The sequence below is a fragment of the Ovis aries genome, chromosome 2 (genome assembly GCF_016772045.2).
Source record: "Ovis aries strain OAR_USU_Benz2616 breed Rambouillet chromosome 2, ARS-UI_Ramb_v3.0, whole genome shotgun sequence".
NCBI lineage: Eukaryota > Metazoa > Chordata > Mammalia > Artiodactyla > Bovidae > Ovis > Ovis aries.
In genome coordinates, this window is record NC_056055.1 from 132,015,489 (window position 1) to 132,026,836 (window position 11,348).

The following is an 11,348-nucleotide window of genomic DNA, read 5'->3' on the forward strand; positions in this document are numbered from 1 at the left end:
GTTCAACAGTCAGAAAACAAAATTATCTGATACATGTGTTTAACAGTCGCGTTCCTATAAAGCAAAATATGGACCAGATTTTCGTAAAAACATGAATAAGGCATTTTTTTTAAAAAAACAATCATTAGCTTAAGTTCTGTCCAAAGAATTTAAAGATACTGGCTTTTCTGTATGACAGAGATACACCTTAAACACCAACTAATTTTTCTTAACATTTCAATTCTATGAAATAAACTTCAAAATTCTAAAATTTTCCCTATCATACTGAGTAGGAAATGAAGTGACAAGTGATCTATGAAAAGAATATACAGTCATCTTGGCAGCTGAAACGATATAGAGAGAAGAAGTGATAAATGTATGAAAACCAAAAAGCAGGGAATAGAGGGCTCAGATCAGACTCACATAGTTCACATTCTTTTGAGGAGCTTTTCTTGGGGGATGAGGATAAACTGGGAGATTGGGATTGACATATAACACTACTATTCATAAAAGAGATAGCTATTAAGGACCTACTATATAGCACAGGGAACTCTGCTCAGCACTCTATCATAGTGACCTATATGGGAAAAGAATCTAAAAAAAGGGTGGATATAGGTGTATGTATAACTGATTCACTTTACTGTACACCTGAATCTAACACAACACTGTAAATCAGCTGTACTCCAATAAAAAGTCTCAAAAAGTGCCACTGGAGAAAAGCCATTTTAACAAACTACAGTACATTTACAAACAATAAAGACATTATTTTACCATAATTAGAATAAGGATCTCGTTGGACTTCACAGTATTCCAAGCCTGGTACTATATCAAAAATGCTGAAAAGCTGCTCTTCAGTAAAAGGAACTCTTGATACAACTGACAGGCGTTTGGAGATAGCTTCCTGGCCTCTGTTGTCATTCTTGTCAAAACTTGAAAATTCAGATTGTTGTTCTCCAACAATACAGAAAAAAAAGCAAATCTTTACATTTCTATTCATTCAAAGATTCATTTAACATTTTAAGTACTAGAAAATAAAATGAACTGTCACTGAGTCCTCTGCATTGATCAAAGGCACTGTTTTCTGTAATATGCTGGTCATCAGCACTATCAGGAGAAACAGGATAGGAAAACAGACAACTCTCCCCATTTCCTCGCCTCTATTCAAAAATGTAAGCAGAAATGTGTAGTCTAATTTCACAGGAACTATGCAAAACTGCAAAATATGGCAAGTGTTTCACCTAAAAGGACGTTTATGCCAAGTAACAGTTACAGGTCTTACTATCATCATACATTTCCCCCCTTTCTTTAACTTTTACTTTTGTCATTCCTCTCCTTTCTCTAACCCTACTTTTAAAGCATCAGTAATTTAGGGATAAAATTTTAGGATTCACACTGAGGGGATAGCTATCTATGTTTTCCATACTTCTTGATCAGCTACTTATAAGCAGCAACTCACCCTCACATAATGGCAGTGACATAGTTTAACACTTAGGTAATGCAAAACTAGCCATAAAAAACCTTAACTGGAAATAACTTAAACGTTAAATAATAAGGACATTAGGGATCATGACCAACTTTAAAAAACCCCTATAAATTCTCTTAGGTACTGTGTGAGATTTAGACTGCTGATAAAAGAATATTTAAAAAACCGTCCAAATCAGACTGAATATTTACTACTCATACCATTAAAGTAAAGATAGCCTACTTACCAAATGAAAACATATTTACCCTAGGTTCATGTCCCAAAGTCTCCTGCCTCATATTACTATAATAATCTTGTTCTGAGGATTCAGATGCTTTATTTTTAGGTTCAGCCAAGATTGCCCTATAACCTGAAAAAGACAATCTATGAATTTCAAACTTTATAGCAAATTTAGCACACTTACAAATATACTCGACTGCTACTGCTTTAGTTTTATAATTGTATAAAAAAATCTATACCAACAACCATCTCCACCAGACCTACCTATTTTTTTGTTTTTTGGAAAGATAGCAAAGAGTAAATGAGAAACAGCAAGAATCCCAAATTATGGGTCAATAGAGACATGAAAGGTCAGCGGTTCTATGCTATCCTTTCCAATCAATCAATCGATCCCCACTACAGATGACATCAATCACAGTCATTCATTTATTGATCAATCAATCCCTACTACACACGACATCATCATTCCCTCAGGCTTCTCAACATCAAAACCTAACAGTGCTTCTGCATACCCAACTGCCATCAACATTCTTCCTTTGAAATGTACTTAGAGGATGCTACCTTTTACTCCAATTTCCCTGCCTCTGTTTTAAAATTACACTCTCTTCAATTAATTACAACAATCCTTTGACTGATCTACTTGTCTCTGGGTTACGAGTTTTAACTAGGTGTCCAAAAATGAGCTTTGTGTGTATGTGCACGTGGCGTATCTCAAAGGGAGAAGGTTCACAGCTTTCACCGTATTATTCAGTGGTTCCAAAAAGGATAAAATCAGCCTCTTTGAATTCTTTCTCTGGAAATTCACTCTTGATACTGTGTTTAGATCAAAGATCCTGAAATAGTTTTTGCTATTTTTCTTCTCTTGAAGCAATCTTCAAGGGAAATTCTAATGTGGACTAAGCTTGAGCTTTTCATAACCTCCCGTATATGGTCCAAATGTACCTAGATTACTTTCTCAACAGGAATAACAAGGTTTACTCAGATTGTTGCCTTCACACTATTAGGCAAAGACACTCGTTTCTAGATATTGCATGTCTTTACTGACATTGCTCTCATCATCTGCCCTGGCTCCTCTACACTAGGTGCAAATCCGACTCCAGATGTGTTCTCGTGCTGCACCAGTGCACTTGGTTTTCACCACTGACAGGCAATATCACACACGTTTGAACACTTTTTCATTTGGCATATTTTTATTGGGACTACTCTAAATGACAAAATCTTTGCTAGAGATCTCAGTAAGTCTTAACTGAGGGCTCACTACTATACTGAGTACTACTAACAGTAGTACTAGGTACTCGGGGTGACAGAAACTGATAAGTAAAGACATATACCTTGCTTTCAAAGAGCTTAAAAAAATCCCATTAACTCTTCAACTATTTTTTGCCTATTAGATCTTGGCTATCCAAGATAATTTACAGCTATAAATTTTAATTCATGGCTATTAAATTTATAGCTATAAATTCCTTAAATGTCAGGGTTGCTATATAAATTCCACTTGTATCCCTCTAGTTATATTGATGAATATACCACAGGTACTCAATTAATTCTGGCTGATTGACAAATTTAGAAGGATCTGAGAGAAAATTTTGGTGTGTAACTTAAGATTATCTAAGCTTTCTACTCATTAACAATAATTATTTCCAGTATGTATTTATTTTATAATATCCTAAAACCCACTAACTGAAATAAATATTCTACATTTTATTTCTAAAGCTCAATATAATCAGAAGTATGACAACAAAGAATATTTTCCTTGGTCTCTAAAATTCTAATTCTTCAGAATGTACACCAGTAACAGTAATGTCACTCTAGCTTGAAATTAACCCAATGTGCATTTACTTTCCAAAGTTAGCAAACCTTAAAAATCCTATCTTTATTAATTATGTTTATTAGTATACTTACTTCTATTTAGGGTCTAAGTCATACATGAACAAATATTACAGACTACTTGAATTTCTTTAAAATACAAAGAATAAATATTAAAAAAACAAAACCCAACCTGAAAGGGTTGGTCAATGTTTTTAATACTTAAAATTCTAAAATAATTTAATAACCCCTAAAACCCTGTGGAAATACTAACGAAACTAGGACAACAGCATTTTCACTTAATGAGTTAATGCAATTGCTCACATTTTTCAAGATAGTGCCTCAACAAATGCTTAATAATAACCCCTAATAATTTTCAATAGTGCCTCAATGAACACTTAATAATAACCCCCAAATAATTTTCATCCTAAGACTATATATAAATTACCATTGCTGAGACTGAATTAGCAGATATGGCTATTAGCACAAACCACTATTAAGATAATTAGATTAGAACTTTCTCAAATAACAATGGTAAATGAACACATTCTTACTTCGATCACAGTTTTCTATTGCTTGGGCAGCTTGTGATGGTTTTAAGTACCGAACATAGCCCAAGCCTTTACTTTCTCCAGTTACTTTATTCTTAATAATGCTGCAATACTCGATATCTCCAAACACCTACGAGAGTTAAAAGAAATGATCTTAGAGGAGTCAAGATTAATAAACTGAACAGATTTCAGAACTAACTTAAAATTTGTTTACTGATCTTCTTGCTTGCTAAAAAAAGAAAATAGAATTTACAGCTATTTTTAATAATGGAATAAGTATGTCACAAACTAATAAGGTGCTCGAAAAATAATCTTAATGATGATAAAAACCAAATAATAACATAACCAAAATAATGATGCTTTTTATTTACTGAACATTTGCTTTACATATATCACTTTATTGTTACAACAGTCCTTCAAGGATATATGTGTTACACTGCTCACTTCACAGACACTGGGCCTTAGAGAAATCAAATTACTTGCCGAAGTCTAGGAGGTAGAGTAAGAGCATGTTCATGGTCTGGATGGCTTCAAAGCCTTACTCAGGGATGGTTAAGCAGAGACTCCGGACTGCAATCGTCTTTACTCAAATCTTGGTTCAGCCACTTAAATACTGGGCAGTTGAGTTGCCCTCTCCCAGCCCGTCTCCTTACACGGTAAATGGGGCTAATAGCTGTACCTACCCAGAGGGTTGTTTTCAGGGTTAGAAGAACAAATACACCTAAGGTGCCTATACAGGGTCTGGGATATAGTCGACACTCAGTAAATATTATCTATAATTGTTTATCTGCCTTTTAACATAAACAGAAATAAATCATTATGTATTCTTTTAAAGCAGTGCTTCTCAAAGTACACCTTTAAAATATACTGGTTCACTCAGAAAGTTAATACTCTATGTGAGAAATATGTGGTGAATGTTTACTTTTAATGTTGGAAGAAATACAGGATATAAATCCTGTTTATTATTTATTTTATAGATATCAATTGTAACTTTACTATATGTAGATAAAAATGCCATGTGTTCACTCAGAAAAGGATAAAAATTTGTTAAGTTTATAATGTATGAACCTTTTCCTTACTATTGGAGAAAATATGGAGTATATATATTTAGTATTTGCTATTTTTGAAGTAATTTATTCAATCCTCATTTGGGTAGGACAGAGGAAGTTTTAAAATTACTTTTTATTACTTGTTTTCTTTCTTGCTTGTTGCCCACAAGTACTTGGGAAGGTACTGAAAAATAATAAAAAATTACAACTCAAAAGACAATTTTAAAATTGCTTTTGAATAGTTTTTGTGAAAGTGTATCACTGCATATAAAATTCAATGGCTAAAAAGAGATTTTAAGTCGTCTCCAAATTTCACTGACTACAATAGCTAATAACTTTCACTGACTAAAGTAGCTAAAGTGAGAGCTATAGGTAATTTTTTTTTCTTTCAATATAACTCCTTCAAAGGCCTAATTTTAAAACATAAACTATAAAGAATAAGCCTTTCTGTGAATAAGTACATCAACACGTCACAAGCTTGCAATAAATGTGAGATAGTACAGTTCATACACTCAGGCTTGCCTGATGCACCTCTGTGAGAGGCAATAGAGAGCAATGTTAAGAGGGTGCTTTGAAATTTTCAAGACCAACAGCAGATTCTGGATTCAGACAGCCTGGGCATGAATAATGGCCCCACCACATAATTACGTATGTGACCTTACTTAAAACTCTTGAGCTTTACACTTCAATGTCCTGAATCTGTATTTTTGCTAAATGGGGGAGAAACACCATCACTAATATTTCCCAGGTTTTATATATTTTCAAAAAAATTATTTTAGTTTTAATATTTATAAACTAGATCGAAATAAGTGGCTTAAAAAGTTATTTAATTCTCCACCACCAATCTAATGATCGAACTCAAACAACATAAGATTTACTAATTGTACAACCAATTTAAGATTGTAAATTATCACAAACATCAGCTATTAGAAGCACCTTAAATTTTTCCCGTAGATCTTCTTCTGTGTAGGACTTTGGTATCATAACAAATATTCTTGTAAGTTCTTCATCTTCAACATCTCGGTGACTTCCAGATGATCTGGACTGAGCAATGAAAACCTAAGAAACAAACAAAACCCAAAGAAAAATGCAGAAATATCAGGCAACTGTTTTTCTGTTTCTTAAGAATGCTTACTGCATTATTAGTGTAAGACTGATGTTAGGTTAAATACAATGTGATAGCATCTCATCAAACAACATTTTAAAGCAAATTTTACTGCAGTCACCTTTTATGAGATAACACCAATCACATTACGTTTTTTTCAAAATTTTTTTTCCTTTTGTATTTAATCTGTCCACAATGCGGGAGACCTGGGTTCAATCCCTGGGTTGAGAAGATCTCCTAGAGAAGGAATGGCAACCCTCTCCAGTATTTTTGCCTAGAGAATTCCATGGACAGAGGAGCCTGGTGAGCTATAGTTCACAGGATCGCAAAGAATTAGACACGACTACACGACTGAGTGACTAACACACACACACACCAAGAGCAAGAGGCAGTGCACTGAGACAGCATGTATACTCTGTGATTGCTGGGTAGTGTTCAATAAACGTCAGTTACATAGCTGATTAATAGTGTTACTAAAATGTCACACATGCTTCATTTCCTATCAGAGACTGAGTGTAAAAATATGATTATGCATTTATCTTTTCTCCTTTTAGTTCTATTAATAATGCTTCATGTATTCCGAAGTTCTATTATTGGCTGCATAAACATTTGGAATTATTTTGTACTTTTTGACTGGTATTTTTATTTTTAGGAAATTATTCTGTTCATACTCTTCCTGTTGAAGACCATTTTTGTCTGATACCATACCAGTTTTCCTTATCCTTTTACCAGCTTTTTCTATTCGTTTATTCAATACTTTCAACCACTATGTATCTTTATACTTAAACTGCATCTCTTGTAAACAGCACTTAGTTTGGCCTTTAAAAAAAACCCTGAGAATCCCTGACTTTTAATAGGAGCCAGTTTATGTTTAATATCGATAGAGTTGGATTTAAGTCTAGATGGCCATATTTTTGTTTGCTTTCTAATATTAATCCTTAAAAAAGAGAACCCAGCTATATTCTGGATCATCTCAGTGACCACCTGAATGACTTATGTGAGTAAGAAAATGCACACAATGAACTGAGGCTCTATTTCTCTATTAGTGATTTAGTCCTACTGAAATATCATCCGTGACATTAGGTTATTATTTTGAGTGCAATTTGCTTTGTGGTATTGCTTTTATTTCAAAAATGTCTTTGGTTTTACATTATTCTAGAAGAATGTGCTAACTACGGTTATGGATTTGTTTATAGAGCTACAAGCATAATGGCTATGTTTATTTTTCATAACTTGAAGAAATGTAATAGAATTAATGCAAATCACCATAATACAGGGCCCTTGAATTTTTTCTGTCTTCTTCTTCTGTCTTTGAAGAGGAGCTGTACACCACTCAGTGGGGAAAACCTGAACCTATGAAATTCCAGAGTAGGACCTGGCAGTAACTAAAAAACCAAAGAATTTATAAACATTTTAGAAATCCTGAAAGAGGGTCATTATATGTGCTTGAAAAGCAGCTGTCACAGAGGTGTAGACCCTTGCTTACAAGATATAGCTGGAGACATCCCTAGAGAGCGTCTACTCCCACATTATTCCTTCAGGAAATGTACCATATGCCCAACACTGTGTAAGATATTGAGCAGAGAGTACTGAATAACACAGAAATAGCCCACTAGAAAGTTAGTCCAGGGGATATATTAAGTGATGGATGGTCTGAAGGGAAATACAAATAGGGAACCTTTAAGTATACGAGAAGACACCAGGAGAAAAAAGTCTTGAGTACTCTGTGACTGGAGTTGCCATCAGATCACAAATTTCTAAATTTTAGAAGATTGGAGCATTTCAAATTTCTGATAGAGGAGACAATATCTAAGTAGATATGTATAATAATTAACCACCTACTTGGTGATTTCTCCTAAGATTTTACTCTTCCACTTTCTAGGTTTTACCCTTTTCCTCAAGATAATATAGTTGATCGCTTACAGGATTCTCATTTGCACAATCCTTTCTGGCTGTAATCCTGTTATTAAAATTTTCTTATTTATCTTGTAGGACTTTTGAAACTTTACAAAAGCAAAGTACAGGAAGAAAACTGAAGCTGAATTAATTTAACTGGAAATACTGAAAAACAGAAAAAAAAACCACACCAAAAAAACCCCCACTACAACGCAGTGGAAGACGGTGAACGCTGTGAAGAGTGAAGATTGTCCAGCTAAGCACTGTAGTCCAAAAACCCGCTGGCTGAAACTGAGTGTACAATATGACAACCAAAATTTAAACTTTATCTCTGGGAACCATTGAATTTCTCTGTGGCTAAAAGGGAAGGATACATTTTAGTGTTCAGACTTTTACTTCTCTTGTAGGAATTTAATCAGGGCAAGAGGGGGTCATTATGTTTCAAATTTGGGGCATTTAGCAAAGTTTCCCAGGAGACGTCTGTGGTTATATTCAAAGTACAGAAATTCTCTCTGCTAAGATCATAACTAAAAGAAGATGAAAATTATCAACCTAGTGCAGGAGTCAACAAACTTCAACTTCCTGTTTTTCTATAGTCCATAATCTAAGAACTGCTTTTAAATTTTTTTGAGGGTTGTTAAAAAACAAAAAGAGTGTATGACAGAGACTGTATGTGACTCACAAAGCCTAAAATATTTGTTGACTCTTTATAGAAAGTTTGTCCCCTCGATTTTACATGCTGTGTCCTTACACTTAACTCCATTGATTATCTGTTTTGACTTATTTCAGACGGTTTAGAAGGTGGGAGGAGGCAGAAAGCCTATTGTGTGGTCGGCATTTCCCGGCTCCTTTGTTTTCTACTAAAGAAGTAAAGGGAAGAGACTGTTGCTATGGACAAACATGGTACAAGAGGGCTTATCTTGTACCAGGCCCTGTGCTAAAAGGATAGATTAAATTAGATAACCCTCAAAATCACCGTTCCTGCCATGTGTCACTATATTAATTTTACAGATAAATTAGATGTGGAAACTAAATATAAATACTACCAAAATGAATTTATGGGCTTCCCTGGTGGCTCAGAGGTTCAAGTGTCTGCCTGCAATGCGGGAGACCTGGGTTCGATCCCTCGGTTGGGAAGATCCCCTGGAGAAGGAAATGGCAACACACTCCGGTATTCTTGCCTGGAGAATCCCATGGACAGAGGAGCCTTTTGGGCTGCAGTCTACAGGGTCGCAAAGAGTCGGACACGACTGAGCGACTTCACTTTCACTTTCAAAATGAATTAGGAGTATGCCAAGAAGCATATAATAATAATACAATTTACACTATCATCTCCATGATTTGGCTCGTTTTCCTTTTGTTTATTTGTTATTTTGACTTGGCTCTTTTTTTTTTTTTGACTTGGCTCTTTTTGAGGCTGTTTACTTTGGTCTGCTTTCAAAGAGAAGTGGCAATAACAAAACCTATGACATTAATACCTTCACAAAGGGGTTTATTTATAATAATTTGTAAAAAATTACAAATTTTTACATAAGTGTGATAAATAGGCAACAGTAGTAGTTTTAATTACCTGCACTTAAATATTATATACATGTATACTCGTGTTTGGTACTGGGAAAATGCCTAACTTCAGAGGGCCACAATTAAATCTACTTTTATCAAGTTCTTAAGCACCTTACCGATGTGGGGAAAAGTAAAGTTAACTACTTTTATACGTGGTAAACCAAGACGTCTGAGAGAGGAGGGTAAGAAAAGTTCTCATAGCAGATCCGGTCGGAGTTGGGCGCTGAATTAGTGACGGCGGGAGTGGGGGAAGGCCCAGCCACCGCAGCTCTGCAGCCCGAGTAGCCGCAGATACCTGGTCCGACCCGGAAGCGGGTGTTCTCTCCGCATCCCGTATCTCCCGCACCCTCTAGCAGACTTTCGCGCAGGGAGGTCCTAGGAAATCCTCTGCAACGTGGTCCTTCCCCCGCCTCGCCCCGGAATGCCAGGTGCTTCCCAGACGGCCCCCGCGAGCGAATGCACTGCCCTTACCGCACCCCGAAACCGCTCCCCTCCGGCCCCCCCCCCACACCCGGGACACCCCGGTCCCGGGCACCCGCACCTTGATGGGCTTGGTGTCGCTGGGGGTGAGGCACTGGCCATGCATCTCCTCCATGGCCCTACAGGCCTGCGAGCTGCGGGCAAACTTGACGAAGGCGATGCCCTTGGACTCCTTGGTGTGCTTGTCGCGCACCACCCAGATGTCCTGAATTTCCCCAAAGGGCGAGAAGCGCTCCCTCAGCACCGACTCGGAAGTGTACTTGCTGATCACCAGGAAGATGCGGCTGTTGGGCGGCTCGTCCAGGTTGTCCACGCCCGGGCGGAAGCCTCCGCCGCTTGCACAGCTGCCCGCTTCGTCCATGGTGCTCCACCCGGGGCGGAATCCAGGCTCGCACCCCTTTACTCCTCCTAGCTCCAGCCGTGCCAGCCACGACCGTCGCACCACACCCAGCCGTTGCCGGTGCGGGGTCCGTTTCCGGAAGACTGAAAAGTTTGGCTCCCGGCGCAGGCCGGACGCGCAGTGAGACGGCTTCCGGGGTAAGGGGTGGTGGGCAGCCTGCAGCGCGCCCTAGCGGCCCGGGGGAGCCCGACGCAGTCCAGGCACCCAATTGCGTGGAATCAAGGCCCACACATAAGGCGTGCGACCCTGGTTCCCTGTTGCTAGAAGAGCCCTGTCTGGCGGGAGAGCTTTCCTGTTGCTGGTTCTACCCTTCCTCTACAACCCATGGACTCTTCCACCAAACCTGCCATCCTGGTCGTAAGCCCACTAGAACAGCTCCATAGGACTAAATTCCAGTTGAGCTATTTCAAATCCTGAAAGATGATGCAGTGAAAGTGCTACACTCAATATGCCAGCAAATTTGGAAAACTCAGCAGTGGCCACAGGACTGGAAAAGGTCAGTTTTCATTCCAATTCCAAAGAAAGGCAATGCAAAAGAATGCTCAAACTACTGCACAATTGCACTCATCTCACACGCTAGTAAAGTAATGCTCAAAATTCTCCAAGCCAGGCTTCAGCAATACGTGAACCGTGAACTTCGTGATGTTCAAGCTGGTTTTAGAAAAGGCAGAGGAACCAGAGATCAAATTGCCAACATCCTCTGGATCATCAAAAAACCAAGAGAGTTCCAGAAAAACGTCTATTTCTGCTTTATTGACTATGCCAAAGCCTTTGACTGTGTGGATCGCAAGAAACTGTGGAAAATTCTGAAAGAGGT

At 37.6% G+C, this 11,348-nt stretch overlaps 1 protein-coding gene across 3 annotated transcripts in view; it reads right to left on the bottom strand.

Moving 5' to 3' along the window:
• RBM45 (RNA binding motif protein 45) overlaps window positions 1-10,616 on the bottom strand; it is a 28,108-nt gene extending 17,492 nt beyond the window's left edge. For all 3 annotated transcript variants that reach the window (XM_060409729.1, XM_060409728.1, XM_012132826.5), the window contains exons 1-5: window positions 10,193-10,616; window positions 6,024-6,146; window positions 4,042-4,168; window positions 1,689-1,811; window positions 751-930 (exon numbers count right to left, since the gene is read on the bottom strand). In XM_060409729.1, the coding sequence (XP_060265712.1) occupies window positions 751-930; window positions 1,689-1,811; window positions 4,042-4,168; window positions 6,024-6,146; window positions 10,193-10,492 (853 nt within the window). In that variant the 5' untranslated portion in view covers window positions 10,493-10,616. The remainder of the gene's footprint in view (window positions 1-750; window positions 931-1,688; window positions 1,812-4,041; window positions 4,169-6,023; window positions 6,147-10,192) is intronic.
• Window positions 10,617-11,348: the final 732 nt, after the last annotated feature.